This window comes from Thermobia domestica, chromosome 13 (genome assembly GCF_964235325.1).
Source record: "Thermobia domestica chromosome 13, izTheDome1.hap1.1, whole genome shotgun sequence".
Taxonomy (NCBI): domain Eukaryota; kingdom Metazoa; phylum Arthropoda; class Insecta; order Zygentoma; family Lepismatidae; genus Thermobia; species Thermobia domestica.
In genome coordinates this window covers 172321375-172348566 of record NC_137466.1, presented here as the reverse complement: position 1 = coordinate 172348566, position 27192 = coordinate 172321375, and the positions used below count along the sequence as shown (strand labels likewise).

The window sequence follows — 27192 nt, the reverse complement described above, 5'->3', positions numbered from 1 at the left end:
GGACCCCCACTCGACTGAGGGGTATTCCAAACCCTTATAAGATCCGCCCCCACAATAGACAAACCCTAAATCCACCCATTTTCGAAACACGACATTTATATGCATTAAGGCAAAAAGACACACACACAGATAAGAAAGAAACAATTCAATATTTCACATCAAAATATAAACTAGATGAACTACTTTGAAGATAGAGTGGTGGCGATTACTCCCTCTGAGCTTGAGAAACATAATTATGCTTTTTAATAAATTGTGTACTAGTACACTAATAAGAAACATGAAACTTAACGTCGGTGGGTAATCTTGTATCCCCACAAAATCTGGAATTAGCTACTGCTCCGCTCTTCCTTAAAATATGCATTTTAAATCAAAGCAACATGATAAAAACTTAACTTAGACCATGGTCCACTCACGTATGAAAAATCATTAATATCGGTGTAGTGGTTTAGGAGGTGTTTGTGGACAAACATTTTTACATTTATATATATAGTGGTAATGATAATACAACAATCACTCACCTTTTCTACGAAATTATCAACAGTGAATTGCTTAGAAAATTCAACAAACATTTCTTTCTCCTGTTTTTCTTCTACTTTTGCTCTCTCTACTTTCAGCTTCTTGATTCCTGTGATGTCCTTCGACATTTTCAGTTCTGCTATCAAGTCCTCTTTCTGGCTGGTAAATGCCTGTTGGTCTACGCCTGCAATGGGAAACACAAAACGAAATGAGAGAACTTACGGAAATGACACAGATCAATAATAATAATAATAATAATAATAATAATAATAATAATAATAATAATAATAATAATAATAATAATAATAATAATAATAATAATAATAATAATAATAACGGGCACTGTAGAAGTGTAGTGTGTCGTAATCTGTAAGACGTCTACCTACCACCCCGGCTTCCGATTCCGAGAAGGGGCCTCTACCCGCGAGAGACCCGGGTTCGAATCCCGGTGGGTGCTCATATAGTTCGAATCTCACGTTAAGCTGTAGGCCCATGTCTCATATAATAGCCCGGTGCTGAACGGGATGGTGAACTTTAAATCATTTTTATCAACCAACAGAGACGCAATTTATTTTTCCCTACTCCCCCCCCCCCAAAAAAAAAATGCGGTTCAGAAGTACATTTATCCTCTGTCAAATAAGTACCTGGGAACATCTAGGAAAAGGGGCAAGTAAATCCGGTAGGAACATATGGTGCTAATCACATCACTTTTCCTTACGTGCTGAGGTCACATAAGTGTAAAGCCTCGCCTTCACATTGCTTATGAAGAAGAACGGCCCGTCCCGAATGGGTACTGTGCCTTTATCGTATTTTTTTTAAAGAGAGACTAACAAAAAACGGTGGGCCAACAAATACCCTTTCATGGCTACCGCGCATTTTTCTGTATGCATGGTTCTGGGATTGATTCTCGGTGGAGTACCTGCTTCGGATACAAATCCGGGTAGTGGTTCAATCCCACTTTAAACAGTAAGTTCCGTCTAATACAGTTTCGGAGAGCTGAAAGCAGACATTGAACCAGTAGCACCGGGTTCTGAAAATCATTGCGAGTGCTGTAATTCATAGTCTACAACCTGGGGATCGGGGCTATGAAATGTTCCCAGACTTAGCGACGTCCGGGATCATCTCTCGGACCCTTTTGAAAGCGCAGTTTTAGGTATTTTAAAGTGAAAGCATCTTCTTTTCTCTATAATAGAAAATATTTTTAAATGAGAGTATGATGGCGTAACCAGGGAAGTTTAGGGTTCTATCGCTTTATTTCAGTTCTCATCACGCCATGCTGAACCCTTATCGTCGGATTCACAGATTATAAAGGAAGAGAAAAGCAAATGAAGTTAGTTAAAGGAACAACATTTAAGCTCATGTTTTTGTATAATGATAATACAATGCACCAATTTGAAACAAAATATTTCTTTAGTTACAAAAAAATATTCGCACTCATAAAGAAAGTGTTACCGTCGAATAGTCTACCTTCAATGAAAATGTTTGCCTCTGGGCCTCTATCATTTAAAAAAAAATACGGCGCAATTTATTTTTATTTTTGTGGAAGTGTGATTCTAAACACTTCCACAAAAATTCTGAGGGCGCTCGAGCACCGGAGCACCCGCGGAGTCGGCGTCCATACATTGAACTCAAATAAATAAACCAAGAGGATAAACTACCCTCGTACTATTTCGTCAAGTATAGGATGTTTATTATTATTATTATTATTATTATTATTATTATTATTATTATTATTATTATTATTATTATTATTATTATTATTATTATTATTATTATTATTATTATTTTAAATTTCAGTATCTGCGTTAACTGTAGCAAAGTAACTTTTAGTTTAGTTTCCTGTGATTAAAAAAAAAAAATACTTGAAAACACAACACAACAAAATAAAATAAACATTGTAGATTGCTGATTTAAGCTTGCAGATCCTATGAAATTTACATCCTTCCACGTTGGTGTCAAAGATGGAAAAAGTTAAGAACCACTGTATCACAGAATAAAGAGACAATGTTAAATGCAGAAAAAGAACATTATACATAAATGAGCGGAATGATTTGGTAAAACCCATGTAGAATGATACTTGCACATAATAAAACTCTGACCAGGATTCGTACTCAATAATCCTTATCGTCAGAAATTAGCTCTCTGTCGTACTCTTTGTTTCTTTCCCCTTTCACACGTGAGAATCCTCCAAACTGAAGGTTGCTGACGAAACATCAATGGAACAAAACCTAATTTACATGAACTTTCCGAAACTATTAACTTAATTATCTCTAATCCAATATAGTTCAAAATTAATTTGAGTAAGTTTATATTGATCCTTGCATAATAAATTGTGCATTTTTTTTTTGCGGTACATGTACAGTTAAAATGAACCCATGCATTACAATAACTACATCGCTGCTTTCAGAGTTCATATTTTATATTCTTTCGTGTAGTATATGTGTTAATGAGTTTTAAAACTAAGTTGTTCCGTTCCTTCGTGAAACAAACTTTTGAGAGTACAAGAAAGAAAGAAAGAAAGAAAGAAAGAGTGAGAGAGAATGAAACAAGTTTTTTGTGTTGCAGAACGTAACACTGCATACAATTTCCACTGTTTTGTGAACCAGGGTACGAGAGTAACGCGGCTTCGTTTTTTGTTCAACGACCTGCACCTTCCATTGTTTCCAAAACAAAACATGAATCAGTGATCAACTTTCTTATTGCATGAGCTGTTTTAATTATATAAGTTATAACAACACCAAGTGTAGGTAGCAATTAAAATCCATTATGAATGAATATATATTTGTTTTTTTTTTTAGGACTACTTGTCGCGGAAAATGTTTATTTTGTGAGTAGTCGGGGAAATTCTCAGACAGAAAAGGCTAATTGAGATAGTGCAATACATATATATATAATGATGATCTTTACAACAAGGATAAGAATGGCGAAATTTGCATAATTATTGAAACATTCAATACAAACGCACAATATACACAATGTAAAATTGCTAATAAAAAAAAAACTAAAATTAGTCTCTGAACAATATTAATGTTAGAGTAAAATAGACAATTATTATGCAAACTACTACTCTTTCAACTTCAGTGATTTTCTTATTATAGAGCAGCCGACTGGGAAACTCTGAATGGAATCAAACATGTATCCATGGAAAATACTACAAATGTGCATATTTAGTCTTATTATTGAGAGTCTATTTTCTTCAATATGAAAACATTAGGGAAAAAAAAACTTTTACCTATAACACTTTCTTGCTTTATAAAGTAGTCGGTGTCAGTCAGCGCAAGATAAGAATTTGCTTGGTTGGACTGAGCTTTAGTGTCTCTTTCAGCAGCAAGACCATATGAGACGTGGACCTACATCTTAACATGGGGTCCGAACCACGCTTGTATACTTTTTAATGCGTTAAAGCTGTATTGACAAATAGTTCAACCCATTTCGTATTAAAACCTATGAGTTGAATATTACAACGATGAGTCATAAGTCTTGCAATATTCTGGTACACAAATGCATTTATTATAGTACAATGAACTCCCTCGTGGCTAAGCCGTTAGCGTACACGTCTTTGGCATGGGAGATTCGGGCTCAATTCCTGGCAAAGACGCAAAGAAGTCAGTCAGTGCTGTTTCTACCTCCTGCTGGTTGGTGAAGCGCCATAGTTTCAGAAAATGCGCCATGACTGAAATATATATAGCCAAGATATACGTATTTCGTGGAACAATGTTATCTTTTACAAGCTAAACCTTAATGTAGTAACATATTTTACGCGTTAAAAAAAAATATGTAGGAGCATTGGCAGAACTAAGCATACAATGAATTTTTACCACCGTCTTCAACTAACGTCATGCCCAAAATTACTGGTGATGGTTTTAATTTTGTAAACTGAACTGAAGATACTGTTTTTCTTGCCTCCCAGTTTGAATTTACGCAATCCGTAAAAATACTTATGTTTGAGTTGATAAAGTGGTTAGGCAACCAAAATAGCATCTTGGGTATGCAGGGTTGCATAACTTGCCAGAAACTAATTAGGATAGTCAACTCCGGACTGAACAAGTCAAGGCACTTTTTAAAATGTATAATCCATTATAGAAAAAAAATGTGTTGTTCAGACACATAACAAGTAAAACGCAAGTAAAAATTTTCCCCAAAAAAGCTGTTAGTTTTGCATCTCTACAAGGCCAACTTCATTTGCTAAGCTTACTTTGGAGCCTACTTTTTAATAATCTTACAATTAACACTTTCGTTATTACGTACCGGTACTATATATTATCTAAAACTACCCAAATGGCGCTTTCTTGCCTGGAGCATTAGATGGTGAAAAAGAAATCTACAGTATGTGAAAGTGCGGCATCTACCATATAAAGTTGTCTAACGTGACAACTGACGGCGAAGAAGTTGGCTATTAGTGTTGTACAACAGTACAGCATCCACCTTACGAGGTCAGAAATTATAATCATAATACGCATAATTAATAGATACCTACTTTCATAATTTAACACTAATTAGCAAGACGAAAATGAAAAGCTTTCTCCAAACGTACTACATCATTAGGGCGTGTTAAATACCCTTGGCCTTGTTCTCAACGGTTCATCAGTGTTGTTGTAAGTTTAGACACAGAAAACTTTGTTATTAGGTGCTAAATAGGTATGGTTAAAATATATGTATTAATAAAATAGATTCGCCTCTTGTTTTAATTTTATTTCGATGGGAACAATTGTTATAAGATTGAAAAACCTTGTTTTGCAAGTATATAATATTTGGAGAAAGGAAGTAACAATTTGACTTCTTGTTTGTAAGATATTGATATCAAATCCAGAGGCGTAAATAAGGGCCCCGAAGACCCCGCATTGCGAGGAAGCCTAAGCCATAAGGGGGCCCTCAACTCGTGAAGTGGGATGTAGAGAAGGGGCCCCACTCCACGCTGTCTGCAGGTTGGCCCCCAAGCCTTTAGTTACGCCACTGATCAAATGTGTACGATAATCATCTGTTTCAGTGACGATAAGTGCGCGAGTAAGACCAAAGGTTTAAAATTAGGCTTTACAGAACATCTTATCCCGACAAAGCTAGGATTGTTACAAATTAGAGTAGCGATAAACGTGTTCCCCTCCAACGACAAACTAAAATTGTCGAGAAGAATACTTGATTGACAATATTATTAAATTTCTTCGTTGTGATCCTATTCCTGGCTTCATACCCATCATGATCTTAAAAGGGACGTTTGCTGGAAGCGCCCGTACATACGAATGATTTTGTCTGTCAGCAGGATTTAGTCTACTTTTAAGTGAAATCAAACAGTCTATAACGATCCTGATAATATAGGAAATTCTTTCAGTCTCAGAATAAAGGTTGGTGTAAAGAGACAAGTTTTGCCGATAGATGTCACTACAGTCTTCGTATCTCTCTCATGTATTTTTTTACCTTTCACGAAAATTCACGATTTCCCTTACAAATTTCAACCTAGAGACTTCAAATTTTTAGAGAAGGAAGTTCATAAGCCTATCGAAGGCAACAATTTTTTATTTAGAATTTTCTTCATTGTTGCAATAGCTTGATTGTTGAAATGAATATTCAAAGCTTTAACAATATAACTGTTTCAAGAATGAAGAAAATTCTAAATAAAAAATCGGCACGGATTGTTGCCTTCGATAGGTTATGAAGTTCCTTCTCTAAAAATTTTGAAGTCTCTAGACTGAAACTTGTAAGCGAAATCGTGAATTTTCGTTTAAGGTAAAAACTACATAGGAGAGATACGAAGACTGTAGTGACATCTATCGGCAAAGCTTGTCCATTTACACCCACCTTAATTTTGTGATGTAACAGACCAGCAAGAATAATATTTTGTACACGGACGCGGATGAGAACTTTCTTGGTGAGATGAAAGAATAATACTTGTCATATTTGAGCAGAGATGAAACCTGGTTCAAGCTGTTTCTTTCTTTCTTTAGCAGGAAGGAGTGGGCTGCACAACTTCGAAATAAAGCAAAAAATTGTTTATCCTTCTACGAGACGAGATTTTTGGATGAGGGTCAATTTTAAGCAACTTGCACTTAGTTGTGGTAGTATATGCTCTATGTGTAAATAGGACTACAGAGAAAAAACACATACACATGTTATATATATATAATATAGGAAGAATTGCACACTAATGTAACTATTTTTAAACTGATATTATTTTATAAAATGCATCAATTTTTATTGTCAGCACAGCACGTAATACTGTGGTTATAATTAAGCAACACACTAGTTTTTAAAAAATCACTGTAACTTGAAAAAAACACCAAGAACAAAAATTTAAAATGTCAGGTGTATTGTGCATACAAAACTATTAGATAAACGAAGAAACATTTTGTGGTCTTGTCTTATTGACCAGAAATCTGTTCATAAAAGCAATTTATGATGTCACCGACCACACTAACTTTCAAAAATGTTCATATTGCTTTTTGTTGTTACAGTGCTCGAAAACTGTTCTTCTAGGCCAGGCTCCAGTTCTCAAAACTAGATGTTGAAGTAAATCAAATTTTGATATATAGACCTTCACATGGTTTGGTATTAAATGAGCTAGGCACCAGACTCGTATTTCTAAAGTCACAATGACGACCTGGCACCGGGGATTTTTCGAGCCCTGGAACGTATGTGTGTCTATCTGTCATCAGATTTTCGAATGGGAAGAAGTTACCTACAGCAACCAAATTTTGCACACAGATACCTAGGTTTTCATTAGATCTAATCGTGTACGAAGCCACTTATTTAATTTTCGATTCTAGGAGGGGGATTGAGTTCTGGAAGTTCAAGAAGTATAGAGTATTTCAGATTTGAGAAGTCCCCTTCAAGTTAGACAACTCGAACTACTCTGCCATGATGCAGGTTGCTTATTGTTGTTCCGTTCGTGCAAACAACGGACACGTTTGCTATTAATAATATAAAAGTCTTGTTGGTGAGGTTGGTGGAGACCCTTAACAACCGTTACTTACGTTATTAAGCTGGTCAATACCAAATGTACAAATCTACGGAAACATAAAAAATGCTGAACAATGTGGTTCACGAACTCTTTTATTATTTCGAGCTCCATCTTGGCCTAGCGGTTAGCGTACACGTCTTTTGCGTGGGAGACAAGGTTTGATTCCCAGCTGGAGCTCATGTGATTCGAATCCCACGTTAAGTCGTAGGTCAACGTTTCATATAGCCTCACTGCTGAAAGGGACGTTAGAATGAAATTCGAAATTCTCTTATTATTATTCTACATTTTTTTTCACAATAATATCACAAAAGTTTTTTTTTTGTTCATTACTGTTGTCTACTGTATTGTCAACTAATGCGTTCATAATTTAAAATCAACGCATTTCATATGACATAACGCAAAACAACAAATCACTTTTTTTTTCAAATTCGGTGAACATTTCCTTGATCGATGTATTCGAAATTGTTATTTATTAATGGAAAATATATGTAATTACTATATCGTATTTGATTTTGTTGTTTCTTAAAAAAAAGATACGAGGACGTAAATTAATATTGCACGAATATAAATAATGGCAAAAATAAAGACGTATTGAATTTTTACAAAAAAAAGGTAATAAACACGGTATGCCAGTTAAAATGTAATTAAAATTTCAGATCATTTCTATTGGATAAACTCATGGGTTCTATGGCCTGTATTGCTCGCACTGTAGAGGAGGCACACATTTTAAATTAAGTACCGTGGTAATTACAAACCGAAGTTAAATTTGAGCTTTTAACATTTAAAACAGAAAGAACGATGACGTGGTTTAATAGCAAAAATATAGAAACTCTTATCTTATATATTTATATATATAGAAACTCCTTTATATATTTACTCCGTGGAGTCCGTGCCCATGTAGTCCATGCGGAATGGACAAACTCTTGAGAATTACTTGATGGATCTCCATAAATTTTGGCCAGAATGTACAGAGTTAAAAGTTGATAGAAGTGATCTAATTCAGTTGATCTCAAGATATTGACATTCGAAAATCGGTTTCCCATGTATTGCTACGGGAGTAATTATGAACATCATCCTTAATTCATAGACCACTCCAGCGCCGTAACTTAGATTTTTTCGGGGGGAGGCAAGCATTAACGTGTATTTGGGCCTCTTAGAAAAGTTGTTTTTCTAATTCTTGTGCCCCCCTCTTTCCATCTTTCTCTTACTTTTTATGGGTCCCTCGGAGCCTGTGTGCCCTCCCGCATGTGAGGTCTGTAGGATCGTTAGTTTCGCCCCCGGGCCCCTCCCATACATGACAAATTAATTAAGGCGACGATATTGACAAATCTCAAAGCCATAAGAATAAATATTATTTCTAGGACCCTTAATAGTAGACATTTTTTTTTTACTGAAATTGAGCCACGACTCAATTTTGTTTTATTTACCTTTTGTGTGCTGTTTTGTTTATGTAATGTAGTGAACCTGTTTGATGCTTCATTTATAATTTCATGTTCGTATCGTATATGGAATAAGCAAATTTTGTCTTTAAGTGGATACCCTCCAACGGCAGGAAGCTTCCCTGGAATGGCAGTTGCCCCTCCCCCCACAAGTTACGACCCTGGACTACCCACAGTACTGTTGAGATTAACGCGTATTATAATTCTCAGGATGCTGAAGTGAAACTTAATGAGTTTCTGCTCGACAAATCTAAAGGCTTAAACATCTTCTACTTTCAACTATTCATTCATCTTTTAAGATATACTTCATTAAGCACCTCTACTACAAAACTTATTCCATTAATAAAATTTGCAAAATAGTAAACAAAATAACTTCTAAAATGTAATGTATTAAATATTGTGAATTATTTATAATTCAGGATGTCAAATGTGTAAGCATGAGTACATAAAAGTTGATGGTCCATACTCCCTTCAAAAAATCTAACTTTCACAAGCATAGATGTCAGCAAAGAGAGCCGAACGCAAATTGAATAATTCTGTCCTCCAATTAAAAATATAGAGAATGTTACAGCAGTAGTATTTTTGCAAAAAGACCCATATTTTGCTGAGAATAAACAGCATAAGAAAACAACTCACTTTCGTATAAGTTTTCTACTATTTGAGTACTGTATCATGAGTTTTATCTTACAGTTTTTTTTTCGTAAAAGTATAATTATAAATAAATTTATGTTCAATTAGCCATATCGAAAGTGTGAAGTTTCTTAAATTTTTAAGACATCTACTACAAAAATCTCCAGACTCTCTTTAAACCATATTAATGTGTTGCAAAAATAATTGAAGACTTAATTCGTCATTAGCAAAATGGTTCCATCATTACGTGGATAATTAAGCTAATTACCAACTTCAACATCCTACATAGAAAACTCATTTCTTGCGCTTTTGCCGCCTTTTAGTTGGATATTGTTTGTTATGATTTATCTAGTTCCCACAGAATATGTTTGTTTACAGGCGTACGCGAAGAGAATGTTCGGGGGTTTAACCCTTAATTGAGCAAGATATGAAAATAAGCATTTGCTATATTAATATACAGGGTGTCCCAGGAGGAAGGAGCAATACTTCGTAAAATGGTAGTATGGATGATTCTAAGCAAAAACGTCCATATAAACATGGGTCCAAATCTTAACAGTTTAAGAACTACAGGTTGTGAACTATTTTTGACATTATGTTGCACATTGCTCATCCTGTGGTTACTCTACAGAGGTAAGCCATAGCGTATTTGAAAGGTTATGAAATGGCCTTTCCAACGATATGCAACATGTGGCCGTAGTGGAAGAAAAGTTATTGAGGGAAATTTGGGAAAGTGAAGGTTATTTAAAGAAATTGGTTGGCAACATTGATTCTCAAATATCCTTCTATAACTTCTCTTCCAAAGATGTCATTACCATATATTGCATACGTCGGATAGGCCATTTCATCATCTTTCAAATACGCTATGTCTCATCTTTGTAGAATGACTACAAGGTGAACAATATGTAATAAAATGTCAAAAAAAAAAAAAAAAAAAAACTGTAATAAAAATTGGAATATTTTTTTTACTTGCAACATCTTCATAAACACGTAACTTTGCCAAGAAGAAATAATGATCTACTAGGGACTTTTCTTTTCTTCTTTTTTTTTTTTTTTTAAAAAAAAACTAAAAATTGTAAGTTTTGGATCTTTTATGCCTGTATGGCACATTTATGTAATCATTTATCAATGAACTGTGAAAAACGAAGTTTAACTTTTTAAGAATTAGGCTTTACGTTTTACGTCAAAATTATATATATATATATATATATATATATATATATATATATATATATATATATATATATATATATGCAGTGTATATCATTTAATTTTTCCTACAATTAAGTTAAACATTTAAAATTTATCTTAAAATTTACAATATTTTTTGTTCTTGGAGACACTTTCTCTGTAATATTTTTTTAAAACCTATAGTGCAGTACAAAAGAAACATTTTTAAAGTACTGGCCAGTACTAAGAAGTCAGAAAATATGAATAAGAACGGGTTTTGGCTTTTAACGGCATGAGTGGGGCAAGAAGTAATTCTAGAACTTTCAACCATTTTGTAATTGAGTACCTGAACCCTCTCTTGATGAAATTCTGCGTACACTACTGTATGTGTTCAAAATAAATTTTGGTCTGAAATTGAGTAAAAAAAAAAATGTTGCCAAGACACTGTTAGCATATAATATATCTAATTACCCAGATAACAGTCATTTGATGTTTGAGTGGTAATTTTAGCTCCTTTTGAAGAAAGAAAAAGAAAAGTGTTCAGCACCTATCTCATCGAAAGATCAAGTATAATCATTATACTTATATTGCCATTATTGGCAGGTCATTTGTGAGGACTGAGAAGCTTCCATGCTCCACGGTCTTCACCTAACCGCTTCGTCTTCACGTACGACTTTTCTATTTTGATATCGTCCATTAATTGTAGACTACTTCGCTCCACCCTCTCTTTCCTGACACCGGAAGTGACAATTTCTTCTTAGCCAATGTCCCAACCAATTTCTCTTCTGAATAATATCTAAAAATATTCTTTTCTCCCCCACTATTTCTAACACTCTCTCATTTGTTTACCGCTCGACTAAACTAATTCTCTCTATTTTTCCCCACACCCACATTTCAAAAGCTTCCAGTCGTTTTTAATCATTTTTGTGTGATTTCCATGTTTCTGCTCCATAAACTACAAAACTCCACATGAATCATTTTATGAGTCTTTTTCTCAACTCTTTATTCAAGATCCTGCAAAACAGACTTTTCTTCCTCCTAAAGATTTCTTTCACCATCCCTAACCTTACTTTTATTTCGCAATCTAATTTATTAATTAAGAAACATAAGCACAGTATATAAAAAAACTACAGACAGTTGTAACCGTTTACCTTTAAAAGAGTGCAATATTTTTACTGTCAATTCACATGCAGGATACTAGCATTAGCAAGCCGACCATGATTAGATTTGAACATTAATATTTGTGAAACAGAACATAGTTCGGCAAACTAAAAAAAGAAAAAAAAAGTTAAATGTAACCAATTAAGGCTTTTAATTAAGCACGATTGTAACCTGTGGCGTACAGCGAGACAAAGAGTTAGGGGGATCAATTAGTTTAATATTACTTAAAAATGAAATTTTGCTTATTAAAACCCTTAACGAGTTTCCGTTACCATTTGGCTACACATTTTTTTGATCTTGCCTATTGCGTTTGAAAGAGTATTATTTTCAGATATTGTTTGTTTTGGTTATTTGTGTACATACTTTCAGCGATGCTCAGGTCCGGATCTTGAATCCTGCGAACTACGCGTTCGCAGGAGGCGCCAGGTGAAGAGGGCGCCAAACCTGAAAAGGAATTTTGTGTTTTATGAATATTTATTAGAGAAAATGTTAAGATGAAAAATTTCCTAAATAGCTTCAAATAAATATTGTACAGACTGAGATACAGATAAAATACATCAAAAGGACAATAAAATTGAACCTTTGCATTAGTGGCATTAGGAATAAAGATTTCTGGGCTGTCAGCATCTAAGGCCATTTAGCCCGTCACGTACATGAGGGATGACGCCCTCGGCGAGCACACGATCCCCTTTAAAATTAAAATGAATGTGTACATTAATTGACGCCAATGTCTTACTCACAAGTTGAGGAAAATTTTCCGCGGCGCAGGGAGATTTAGGAAGAACTTTTTAAAGAGGAGGGAAAAAGTGAGATTTTAAGAAAATGAGATAAAATATAGGGAAATGTAGCTTTTAAATAGATATTAAGTACTACGGCAGTACGACTAAAGACGGCGGCATTCTTTCCACAATCCTACCATATGCACAACATACAAATGTAACACCCTTCATTACTCTCCCAACAACCCTTCCGCAACCTTGCTAGATTGCCAAATATGCCTTTGAAATGGAAATGGATCAACAAACAAAAGGAAATCACCTGTTTGCCAAATATGCCTTTGAAATGGAAATGGATCAACAAACAAAAGGAAATCAACTGTTTGCCAAATATGCCTTTGAAATGGAAATGGATCAACAAACAAAAGGAAATCAACTGTTTGCCAAATATGCCTTTGAAATGGAAATGGATCAACAAACAAAAGGAAATCAACTGCACGTGTTGCTTATGGATTTGGTGGCATTATTACAGTAGAAAGAAATGTCTTCAAGGGTGCTCCGCCTTTCATAAACAGTGTCCTCGCAATAATGCTTCGATTCAAAGACCATAGTTTACGGTTGAGAATCATCAGCGCAAATGAAATACACATTATCAAAATTCAAGCGACTAGACTTTTGTTGTCCAATGTCCATTGGTCCAGGGAGGACGGCGAATACTAAGAAAAGACGGGAGGTAAAAATAGAACTTTTGATCATTTCTGATTAAATTTTAACTTAAGTAGGCGGCTATTTGAAGCGTTCGCAAAGCGTTTTTATTGCTCGTGCGTACGCTTGGAATAGGCTGACCATGTATTTAAATGTGAATGGCTAATGACAATGCGCTGCAAACGTGAAAGCAATAAAAAAAGCAGAGAAAACGTCAGCTCGAGCGTATTTGGTGCGTTTCAAAACAATAGACCACCTGCTATTTAAAAGATGTCTAAAGGAAAGACTACCAAGAAACAGCTGCTTGGAAGATGCTTTGTGCAGAGTATTGGAACTCTGCTATTATAGACCTGGATCTGGCAAAAAAAAAAAAAAAAAGCCTAAAAACCGTGAGTAGCTCGCAGTATGATTTATAACTGGCGAAAGTAAAATTATGAAGTAGCCACCTTGGTCGCGTTTGCTGATGGGGTAACGCATCAAAAATGCGAGCTTCTTCGTGGCTAAGTGGTTAGCGTACGCGCCTCTGGCGTAGGAGACCCGGGTTCGATTCCCGGCGGGAGCTCATGTGGTTCGGATTCCACGTTAATCAGTAGGTCCACGTCTCATATAGCCTCGCTGCTGAAAGGGACGCTAAACTAAAATCAACTCAACTCAACGCATCAAAAATGCATTCTCGAATAGCCATACGCTAAGTTCCCAATAGCACTGGCTCACAATCGCTGCCGACTGTTTAATGATCACTTTGTCTATTAGTCCATTTGTCATTCGTCAACATCTTATTGCTATCTTAAGTCGTTTTCTTTATTTATAATGATGTGTGTTTTCTCCATTCAATAACACTTTGTTTTTCATGTAATAATAATGGCCGACGATAAAAAAGAGTGGACTATTTTATCGGAATACAAAGCTATGAAACTTGAAATATAAGAGGTAAGCGAAGGCTCTAATAAAGTGCCTTCAGCTTCCGGACAAAATTTCGAAACTGATAATCATGCAAATGTTGAGGTGGGGGAGTTGTCAATACCAGTTACTGTTAACGAAGCATATGCAACTCGACAAATTTTTGTAACTGTAAGTTTATTTTACTTGATTACAGAAATGTAATTGTTAAAGTAAAATGGAATAGGTACGGTCTCTTCAATTACGGGTCTGAGTTAAATTTAATGTATTTCAAAATTTGTTTGAATATAATTAGTTTTCACACAGTATATGCATATAGCTAGGCTATAACTTGAAAAGGTAACTGTAATTGATTATAATCAAAAGGTCATTAGGATTATGAGTAACACTTCTCCCCCCCCCCCCCCCGAACTCACAGCAGCGTATACATATCCTCGTTGCATTATAACAGTGTAACAATCAGTAGCACTTCATTATCTGGTATTAAATTCAGACGGAGCGATATTTTTAAACATTTGGTAATAGTCCTAATGCAAAGTATGGTTTTGATAATTAGTTACTTGTTTTCAGGGATGCACCGACGGAGATGATCCTAGAGAGTGGATCCCCTAGAACTTTTAATTTGAAAGAAAATTAGCACAATTTCAGGGGGGCAAATACACAAAATTATTTGCATTTTGTAGGGTACTCTGAAAACTCTTCGTACCCAAAAGAGAAATCTTGAGTTCGCCACTACTTCTGTTTACATTTGTTCCTCATTGCCTGAATTCGAATGTCTATGTTGAAATGAGATATGAAAGAACTCAATATCGTTTTTTAGGCTTAAGGGATCCTGAAAAGAATTTTTATGGGGGCGAATTAAGAATGTTTTGCGAGGGAATCTGATTTTGAAATTCCGCCTCTGGATCGAAGACACTATATCGATTAAAGCACACTATTTTGTCATTTGTTGTAATTTAAACAAGTTCAGCTAAACTTAATAAAGGATTATTTTAGGTTAACTATATTTCAAGAACGATTAAATGGACCAGCTTTGATGACCATTGAAAATGACATACCGGTACTCAATGAAATAAATACGGATGTAATAATAAGAGATTTTGCCAAATTGGAAGCCAGAAAAGTGTCTTTAAAACAGGAACTTTTCAGTGACAAAGAAAACATGAAATTAAGCTAATTACTATACTATGTCGTATCACTCGAAAATACTACGTAAATATGCTTTCGATGAAGCATAAGAACATATCTCTTTGTCAAAACCAAACCTGTGTTAATGTTAAACTTGAAGCTCATGAGTTTTATTCCGTTTCGACTTTTATGTTTCAATTCTGCTCGTCAAAATACATCTTGTGTATATATATCTTACGTTAGTTGTGTCTTGTGATTATTTAATAAAACAAATGCTATTAATTATTACAATTGAAACTTTCTCCAGTATTTATTCACAGTCAATTAGTTATAATTTCGCAAATTTTTCGTTAACCCATTTGCGACCAACTTTTTGTTCGTGCAGAAAAATTGTTTCAAGTGACATATTCGTACACTTTAGTCAAACGGCACTTGCACTACTGAACTCCCACAAAGGATGATTGACAGTTGTCAGACCACTTGTCTCGAAAAGCCCAACCGCGCCAGCACAAATAACTCACTTTGATATATTGTTCCAAAACCATGTTCCAATAATGGAACAGCGGTTTAATATTCATATGGAGATTACAGGTACTGAAGAAATTTACAATTGTAATAATCATTTGAACAATTTTTGTCCATTACAACTTTCTACTCTTTTATTATCATTTAGACGGGGGCGCTGAAATATTGTTTGCATACATTTAAGAAATGTCTAGAACCATGACGGCCCTGGCGATGGTAGGGCAGCTATTGCCCCCTGGTGACAGCACTGGTGAATTTTACGCGGGAAGCAGCCTGTGGATATGTTGTTTTGCAAGCAGTGGCGGAAGCAGACAGAAAAAGTAGTGAACCGTTAAGGGTTAAATAATATTAAAATTTTTAATCAAAACTTTATTTAATAGTTTTCACGAAGTAAAGGACATTTAAACAGACGAAGAAATCGTTAAAATTAAAACCGCTAGAATTTCAATTATTTGAAAGAAAAAATTATTCTGAACATAAATCAATGGATTAAAAAGAAACTAAAGATGGCGCAGGTATTAAACACCGTTAACCAACTGACATACATGGTGTAATTACAAAATAACATTGTGGGATAGACTATTTAAAAAGAATACTCACAGAACAATAAGAAAATTTAAATTAATACATATAATGAAAATTTCATTATGGAAACCTATCTTCATGGACTGAACTGTAATGAACTTGGTTTATCTCTTTCAGTATTATTGGCATTACTCATTGGAATTTCCCCGAAACAACTTTGTGCTTATTCGTTGCCAACTGCTTAATGCATGTATATATATATATATATATATATATATATATATAAAGAGAGAGAGAGAAGATCTGCCGTTCGTGTCATTCCAGGTTCAATTCCCTGTGTGTGTGTGGGGGGGGGGAGGGTACTTAGCTTTGAATATAATCCTGAGTAATGGACGGTACATCCTGTTTCATATAGCCTCGGTGATGAAGAAGAATGCTATATTACTAACATTTTTTTTTTTTGTATTACCTGCAATTATCACTGTAATACGGGTTAAAGACTTAGAAAGGATTACGTCCAACGTTTTAAGATAAAGGAGATGGTGATCAATTAAAGTTAATGATTATGAAATTACTGGTGGAATGAGAATATGGGAGGAGACAGAAGAACTGCCGTGAAAATCTACAGACAAAATGTCGGATAAACTCGAGTGGCTGGGGTTCGAAACAGGCACCCTCGGTTGTACCACTGAGTAGCAGAGTAATATTAATGTTCATTTATAAATATACTGTTGTTAAGAATTAAGTGCAACATAACGTAGATTATTAGGATTGAAATGAACTTTTAACGACTACGTATATTAACAAGAACTGCACTGTTGTTCGGAAATGATTGTTTTTGTTTTTGTTGAAGCATAGCGTCTCTATTCAGTATCAAGGATATTGGACCTGCAGTTTAAGGTGGAATCCGAACAACCGTAATGCATTCAAATTTTAATGTTCTTCCACTGAGAATCGAAACTGGTAAACATTTCATGCCGCGAATATGGGGAGAATAACTGTGAATCAATTATAGAGAGCTTATCTTCGGTACAAAGGACAAATTCGATTCCAGGGACACGCTTTGTTGTGCAAGAAAGTGCATTATTTCTGTCGTATCACTTTATCAACAGGATATAAATGCATGAAGTTAAACTATATACTTGTATTTGATTCTTTCGTGGATACGATCATAATCCTAAGTTTTCAACGTGGATATCCAAGAGACAGTTAGAATTAAATAGTTTATATATTCATTTATGTTACGATATGTATCAGTACACTTTTAATTTGGAGATGACTTCGTTTCTCAGCACTGAGACTATATAAGACTTGAACCTATAGCGTAACAATGGATACGATTTATACATACGTACTCAAATCGAGATCCAACTTAGATCTCACGCTCTAAAGGCTAGAACACTATCACTTAGACAGAAGAGAACTCAGCACTTCAATTGTACGTATGCTCCCTTGATATAGTGACCGACTCATCGCGAAATGATCATTATGTTCTTACGAAACTTTTGAAACAGTAGATTCCAATTAACCAGATGACTAGGATGCACATTTTCTGTATGTGTGATCATAAGTTTCATCCTCCGTATTTTTTTAAAAAAAGAAAGAAAGAAAAAGAAGTGCACTCATGTCCAAAATTATTGTCGCATGTCTATAAATATGTTGTTGTAGGAATATAATTTGATAACGAATTCGCCCGGTATTTCTTATAATGTTAGTATGTGTATAATCGGCAAAGACATGTATGTGGAAAATATCATGTCAAAAAAGCAGTAAATAAGAACAATAAAGCGAAAATAAAACTTTCTTGTCCATTTAGCAACATTTTGTTTTACTCATTCTAATTTTCGTATTTATAATTATTTTCCTATGAAATTTACCACAAATATACATTTCCCGATTATACACATAGTATCAGTATTAAAAGTAGCTTGCAAAATCATTATCAAATTAAATTTTTACAAGAAGACAGTTATAGATATGCGACAATCATTTTGGACATGAGTGTACATATCGTAAGTAAAACTATAGTCTCCGTTTAATATAAAATGTCCATTTTAATACAACATATAAGAGAAAAAAAACTTTTATAGAATATTCCAACATGCAAATATTTTCGGTTCAGAAGCTTGCAGGTAAAATATACATCGTTATCATCCACTAAATGTAATGGTTAATTATAATATTACAATACTTTCTGGTTTGAAGAATGATACACTAATTGGGAGAAAAACTATGCTTTAGTACTAGCAATAATTTGTCATAGAAGTTCCCGCTTCTACAAGTTAACCAGTTTTGCACTTTAGAAGAGGGCAGCCCTATGCAGATTTTGGGAAGCTTTACAATGTATAGGAATCCTTTGAATACTGGCATGTAATTTTAATTTCTTCCACATTCAATGCACTCGTATAATGTTAATCACTTCTGCATTATTTGAACATGTAATGAATAGGTGAATAAGCTTGGATTTCGCTTATTCTTTTTCAGTATTCAAACACGGAATTTATTGATATTTATGTTCACTTAGCACAAGTTCTTGAATAAATCCAGTGTATTCTCACGAACCGAGCTGCTACATGAATAGTCAAAATTCCTCCCACCGACATTTCTTTAAAAGGCCATGCGATCTTATCTGTAGACGAAACTAAATATTTTCTTTGATCATCGTATTATAATTTACTAGATACATTTGAGAAGATATGGCCCTTAGAAAGAAAAATCGGCAGGCAAGATTTTTTTTGAAGCAAGGCCGCACAAAATTCACAAAGGCATAAAGCACGTTATAATATATATACAACAACATGCTGTGAAATATGGAAAAGAATAATTGCTTACCTGGCGACATGATGGGCTTCGTCAACGATAATGACTTGGTGAGTTTATCCGTTCTTCTTAACTGTACACTGTGTAGGTCTTGAATGCTGATAGCTGCTAGCGGTTGTCCTGTGGGAGGGTTTGCAAGGGAAGGTGCTGGTGCCAGTGGTAGATGAGGTGCAAGGTCCTTTCCACTGTCCTGTTCAGGTATGGCTGGCAAAGGTGGAGGTGGAGGACCCGGAGAAGATGCGCTCGTTGCGCCACTGTCCACTCCGCTGTCCGGCGAGATGGAATGACCGTTTACCAGATCTGAATCCACTCGGTTTCCATCTACACTGCTGACACTGCTCGTAGTGCTGGATATAGTTCCAAACTTATTCCCACCGTGAGCGCTGCACTTGCTCAAGCTCCTCAGGTACTCGGAGGGCTTAATGAGAGCATCGGAGTCACCGGGGGTCGATGGGAATTTGGGAGGAATAAACGGGAGCACCATTTGCTTGTTGACAAGGTGGGGGTGCCGGTCCTCGGAGGCGCCGGTGTCCCCATCTACAGATGACCTGCAGTACTGTTGTTGCTGCGCATCCACAGCAAGCGATGTGGGACGACTCGGGCACAGCTTTTTGCCGTAACCTACGGAACAAAAGACACAATTATAACTGACTAGACGCACTCACACGGGGAAGAAAGCGGTTAGGTTTTCCAACTCACTTGCAAGCTATACACATACACACAAAGATGGAATAATACAACGAGAGAGAGGGGGAGGAGAAGGAGTAAAAGGGGTGAGACTCGTACTGAGTGAGCTCGTTACGCCAAGAAGAAACAACAGAAAGAAGTAAAGCTGTATCGCGGGCTACTTCCTAACTAGGTCACAATCGGACAAGGTCAAGCTCACTTCCATGCACAGACTGCCACTTGGAATTTCCATTTTTTTTCCTTTCCCCTATCTTTGCTGCCAAAAGCCTCTCCTTACAAGCACAATACGTACTGGAAATTATAAAAAAGAGAGAAAGAGAGAGAAAAAAAGCAAAAGCTCACTGCGATACGGTCTTTTCGTCACAAGATTGTGCAGCTGCCAAAGATATTTACACGCTAATCCACACGTGCTCTAAATCCCTGCTGGAACATACCTATACACTACATGTAATTTAGAAAGTTTTCAGCTGGAGAATTTTTCTGCTTGTAGTTTTATTAACTATTTGGTTTATCTACAGGCGATATTAGGATAAATAACTTAGAATGAGAGGGAAAATACGTATTTTTTCTTGATTTAGATTTTTTTTTTAAATAAATGCATCCAATTAGGCCTACTGAATCCCTTAACTAAAAGTAAAATTAATAACAAGTAAGTACTTATCTAGACTGTCGTTCACATAGACCTATACGAATTTAAGAAATAAACATTGACTTATATACAGTTAATTTAACGCCTGATACTATACAACCAGATATTCATAATTGTCTCTCGGGTTGCATAACATCTTGGTCACATGCAAACCATCTTGACAGGCAGCATATACTAAATATGAATATACTTTGCATAATTTTATTGTATGTCATTACTTATGATGTAATCGTAGCATCTAAAAACCTATACAGTTGTACACACTTAGAGCATTACAACACCACCAAATTTCATTATGATATACCATATACACATATAGGCAGAAAAAATATATACTCATGCCATAGATGCGTTCTCTTATTTTGAAACGTGGCCCCGCGTAGCGTAGTCGCTAACCGTCCCGGGTTCGATTCCCGGGATACTGAACAAGGTTTTCCTCATTCACACTAGGCAAATGCCGGGATGGTACCTTTCTTCCTCTCCAACTTCTCGGCCAGTGTGATCGACGAAAGACGTCATCCCTCATAATTGATAAGTTAACCCGGCCATAGATGCCGAAAGAAAAAAAAATCTAATCCTTAATCTAACTCTGAAACAAATTTATTAATTTGAGTCTCGTGGTTTGTAATTTACTGACACTTACGATCTTTATCTGGAAAATGCTAAATTTTGCTTCTCTAGGACATTATAATGGAGGGAATCATAATTAAATATTCGAAATGATAGTTTAGATAAGAATGGAGGAAATTTGCCTGATAGGAACTAAATGGAGAGACAGTCAGTACTGTGAATAATATAATTTTAAAAATTATAACAATAATATATATAGGTAAGGTAAAATAAAGTAATGGAGTTAAAACAATAAAAGCATTGGCTGTTCTAAATGGTTCGCTACACTTCATTACAATCAATCGTGCCCAACGGTTTTATACCCTTTGTCCTTTATCTTACCAACAAATTATTTTCTCTTTTTCCTGTGCACTTTATAAAACATTGCTTAGATATTATTTTTAAAAAAGAATATTTTTATATTTTACTATTTGTTATGTTTTCACATTCTTAAAGCCATTCGGAGTTTCACAATGTGGAACAAAACTACTTAGGAAGATATCCTGGATATTATACTGTACATCCCAACTGTAGAGCAATCCTGGTTGCATAACAAAACAGGATACATATTAGAGATTAGTAAAACAATAAGCTACCACGAAAATTATGTGAACATATTGCATTGTTATCGATCAGACTTACGTATCTATTCAAAATTTCACGACTCTAGTTAGTATAGGATTGCGTGATAATGAAGTTGCAAGATTTGAGTTTTTTTTTTTAAATAACGAACTAATAAAAAGAATTGTAATCAAAAAGATGATTAAATAAACTACTTAAGACTTTATTTGAGAATAAATTTTATGGTCGGAAAGATAAGAGAAGTATGGCAGAAGGTAAAAGAGAAAGAGGATTGTGACTAATGTACGGAGAATAAAAACAAGTATAATTCTTAACTTCAAAACGAAGATATTAGCGGAAAATCACATTATGAGAAATTTTCTTAAATTGTGCACATGGATATAATGCTGATGAGGATGTTCCAAATTTATTAACAAAACAAAATGTATGAAAATATGATAAATTCTTTAGTTCAATAAGAACACACGATATGGCTACATGCAAAAGTAAATGAGCATGAAATAAATATCATAGTAAAGGGAAAAAACTCGGAAAACTTCTGGGACACGATATAGAAAGGAAACCCTCACTGGAACACCATCACATGACATAGAAACGAGACAGTGATCTTCCGCACCAAAAGTGAGCTCTGTATCAGTGAGCTTAGAATCTCCCAATATATATTTACAGTATAAGTATGCTGGCAAGCATGGAGGCTCAGAGGTAGAGAACTTGTCTCTGGGTCCCTGATTTCGATCCCAGGCTACATGAGTTTGTGTTTTCTCGAAGTTCTTCTGTTTCCTCCCACATTCCAGCAAATCCTTCATATTCATTTTCATTAATTATCCGTCTCTTTTAACTTAAAAAAGCTTAAACGTGAAACGTTAAATTTAAAATTGCATTTTTTCTTTTTTTTTTAAATAGGTATACTTTTTTCCTACGTGACTACTGTGATGTCCATATATGTAATGTGGGACATATTTTTACTGATTTATGCTTCGACTTAAAAGGACATTATCAATCTTGATAATCGATGAAGACTTTTGATGTCACTGTACAAAGTCACAACGCCTTCTATCGGAGGAATATTATGAGAATTGACGTGTGCGTGTAAATTCTGTATATAATAAAGATATAATTAGACTATTCATGTATTCTCAATATCTATAATCCTAATATTTAACGTCTCACTCTACCCTTTTTCACTACACAATATTGGCCCGAAAATATACGGCACTTTTAAAATTAAAGAGAAAATATTAGATAATGGAAAATATATTGGTTTTATTTTAACACGTACCCTATATATACATACATGGTATTAAGAAGAGAACTTAACGCTCTACAATACTTCAGTATGATGTGATACGGTGGGATGCACACGAAAAAGTGTGAAAAGCGAAGGTTCAAAATTAGAATTGGTAAATAATCAGGATATAATATGATGGAATGTAGTAAAGAAACATTTTTTAGATCATGAAATTAAGCCCTTCCTTAACATTTTCATAGTTGAAATTTGGACAAGAATATTCTAATCAACACGATAATTTCTTCATTCAAAAAAAGAGAAATAAATTGACCATTTTAGCCCTGCTTTATTTGTTTAGTGGCCTCACACAACTGCATTATGGTGAATGGGATAGAAACTTCTTTGGACATAATGTTCAAGATAAAACTGTATATTAAACAAACTTTTATCAAGCAGAATAGCAGAGGTAACATTTACAGCAATATATCTAAATTAGGATCAAAGGCCATCTTAGTGTACCACTCCATTGCTTTTTTCTTTTATTCTCAACAGATATAAAAAGTCATGTGAAACACGAGTTTAATTATTTTAAATCAAAAGTCTGAATAGTTTCCTAAATGGCGTGTCTTTAATCTTAAGGGATTTCGAGATTATAATATTTGCAAACCCATTGCCCTCCCTTTCAGTATCGAATATCCGAGAATCTTTCTTTGGTGGTACCTTACGTCACAAATTCTGTATATTGTCCAACATTCCAAGTTTCTAGCTTAAGCAGTTTGGCCTGAACGTTGATCAGTCAGTCACGATCTTTTTGATATATAGAGATATACAGTGCATTTTAACCGTGCTTATGGTGAGATGTATTATTTCCGTAACTACAAACTATTTCTATCTTTGAGTCTTCTATTCCACAAACTAATTCTTGTAACTATATAAAAAAAAAGTTTATGATGTGCTTTGGGACATCAGCTGGAAACGTGCTTATTAGAATCATATCTTAGATAATGATCTAAATATTCTATTTGCACCAGAATATAAATTATTTAATTGTAGAGACTACAAATAAATTAATCGTACTGTTATTTTTATATATATAAAGTCCTATTTATGAAAGTGCTAATTGGCATCTGTCATGATATGTTCTCTAATATGTTAAAGAAAAGAAAAATATAATTGGTCATAGTTCACTAATTTTCAGTCTAACTAACCATCATAAATATAAAGAAATATTAATAATACGCAATTAAGAAATTAGGCTGTTTCAGCACATAAGATCTAACTATATTAGTTACCTGCAAAAGGTATAAATAATATTTTAAAATGATTTACATGGACATTTATGTTATTTGATCGTATTTTACATAGGATAAGGACCGCGGTGGCTCAGTGGTAGAGTGTTCACGTCTGGTGCATGGGATCCTTGGTTCGATCCCAGCTCACGCCAAGTAAGCTTTGTGGTGAACAATCACCGTGTACGTGGGTCTTTTCGGGGTTCTCCCGTTTCCTCCCACTTTCTTCATTCCACCATTTCATTCACTTCTCTTAATCACCGTCTCTTTAGCCTAACAGGAATAACAGTGGGACGTAAAACTTAGTAATTTTATTTCAATTCATTTACATGGGATAAAATGATAATATATGAATGTGTGCACATTCTTCCAACTGATCAAAACTTGAATATATATATATATATATATATATATATATATATATATATATATATATATATATATATATATCCAACGTAAGGTTCGACGTGTCTAAGGAATATTAATCATTGATGAAATTACTTTAACAATACTAAATATGATAGATGTGCTTACCTAAAGTAAAACTAAACAAAGCTAAGAACCAAGAAATCGTGTGTCGGAGCTGCTTACTGAGACATGACTGTGGTTACTGATTGTAACGAACTGTGATTGACAAAAGTCACACATACGATAATATAGTTAAATAGATACCAGGCGATGTATTGAGTCAGTTCATTCAGAACGTTATCGAATTTGCGTCTAGATTCTTATCAATCTGAAACCTAAGAGTACATTCATGGAATAATATGACTATTACTGTATTTATTAAAATTTTGATAATGTCAACAATTTGAAATGATTACTCTTAAGAAAATGAATATATTGGATATCAATTTACGTCATAACTCATTCTTTTTTCCTGGTTAATATAAAAGAACAAAAACATTTCATAGTTCATATATTCCTTTTGAATTTCTGTTTGGTCAATAACCATATATACAATATGCGACACTATATTAAGTACAATAAAATCCGAAGCAACATACAATTAGAAGAACTACAATGTGTGTAAAATATGACAATGAAAAGATATTTAATCTTATAAACTCCGATACACAAAAAATACACCCATAGGTTTGCTGCTATAGTGTAAAACTTTACAATAAAAAAATCTTACAATATGGTTAATTGTTATTAAAGGTCTGTACTAACATCTGAATTTTAAAGAAGTAAGTCAGATAGTATCGTCAAAAACGTTATTGAATACACTAAAAAAACTGATCCCAGGTCCTTTCTTATAAGTCAGAAGTATTGGGGCGCAGTTCGTATGACTTTGTGACTGTCGGGCACCCGTATTTCGTACTGTCACAAGGTTTTGATTTTTTGATTTTTCTGGCCACACGGACGAACGAAATTCCATGACGGATTTTTAACTAGATTGACAGGAATTGATTTTGGTTACTTGTTAACAGATGTTTGTTTACTCAATTATGAAAAATCAGAGGACGAACGTTGTATAAAGTAATACTATTATATTGCTTTCACTGACTATCTACCATTACTCACAAAAGTAGATAATAAGTCAGGTTTGGAAAATATGTTACATAACTGGTGAAGTTGTCATAAATGAAAACATGTTACCTTAAAATAATCGGTAGACCTGTGTCAATTCACACCTAAAAGAGCAATTCTCTTGTTTCATTTCTAGTCTCTCTATCCATTTGTAGGACAATACAAATGAGGATGAAACAAATAGAGCTTTTCCGGGTCTATATGCTTAGCGTACTCTCCGGTGTGGGATACCCGGGTTCGATTCCTAGCGGAAGAACATGTAGATCGGATCCCACGTAAAGCTATAGGTCCACGTCTCACATAGCCTCAATGCTGAAAGGGACACTAAACTACAACGAACGTAAGTTAAACAATTGTTTATAGAAACATACATATAGTAATCGTATATAATATGTGTTCTCGCTTTCAAATTAAGGACAGCCAATAAAAAAAATGCATGTAATTCTATTTTAGTTCTTCGCTTATTGAAATAACTAATCTAACTTATTTGCTAACGTAATTTACTTCTTTAATCTAACCTACTAGTTTTAAATCTTGAATTACAAATATTCTACAGACGTATATGTTTAATTACAAAAAAAAAAAAAAAAAAAAAAGCAAACAAATTTAGCTTAAATATACACAAAATCAGTCGGCTTTTTTTTTTTCATTTTTAAATGACATACTGGATACTGAATTTAGTTTTACATTAGGAAAAAAGTGTAAGGTTGGAAGCATTGTAAGAGATAGGAAAATGAGGCTAGAATATAGGTATTATGTGACAGACATGCAACAATAAGAAAAAAGAAAGAAAAAGAAAAATACAGAAAAAGGAAGGAAAACAGGAAAAAGAAAATAGACAAATGTTCATCACGCCTATGAACAAGCACTTACCAAATATAATGATGATAATAACATACAAAAGAAGAACGAAATAGGCATCATCCAGTGTTACTATCTCACAGATAAGAAGTGACTGGAGACACAAGTTACACATAATCCAATGACGAAAACTGATATGAGAATACTATAGATATGAAAGAAGAATTGTATTTTTTAAAAATCTAACTATCAATACAACTCATTACCGATTGAAAAAAGACAATGTTTGTAAAAAAAAAGTAACATTTAAGAATATCACGCAATTGATTCTATCAAATATAAGTTGAATCAGTGCATGTTACAAAGTTAATGCGGGACGTATCCTTGCTATTACTACCTATATTACAAAAACTAGAAAGGGTTCCCGCAAGGAAATTTCGCCACAAGCACATGCTTGACGTTAAGAACTACCATATATTAGCTACACACCGAAGCAAATAAAGAAGTTTCTACACGCAGTTTTGGAGTTAATCATTATGAAAACATAATAGTTTTGTTTAGTAAGCGCACAAAACACACACACATCCAATAACACCTCACAAAAAAGAGAATAGTTAATATATTTCTCAC

The 27192-nt window shown here is 34.4% G+C and overlaps 1 protein-coding gene across 5 annotated transcripts in view; it reads right to left on the bottom strand.

The window, feature by feature from the left end:
* f (espin protein forked) overlaps positions 1–27192 on the bottom strand; it is a 490027-nt gene that overhangs the window by 25559 nt on the left and 437276 nt on the right. For 4 of the 5 annotated variants that reach the window (XM_081736896.1, XM_081736899.1, XM_081736898.1 and 1 more), the window contains 3 exons: positions 19197–19805; positions 12229–12309; positions 519–700 (listed from right to left, as the gene is read on the bottom strand). In XM_081736896.1, coding sequence (XP_081593022.1) covers positions 519–700; positions 12229–12309; positions 19197–19805 — 872 coding nt within the window. The remainder of the gene's footprint in view (positions 1–518; positions 701–12228; positions 12310–19196; positions 19806–27192) is intronic. The other variant, XM_081736897.1, reaches the window with a different exon arrangement.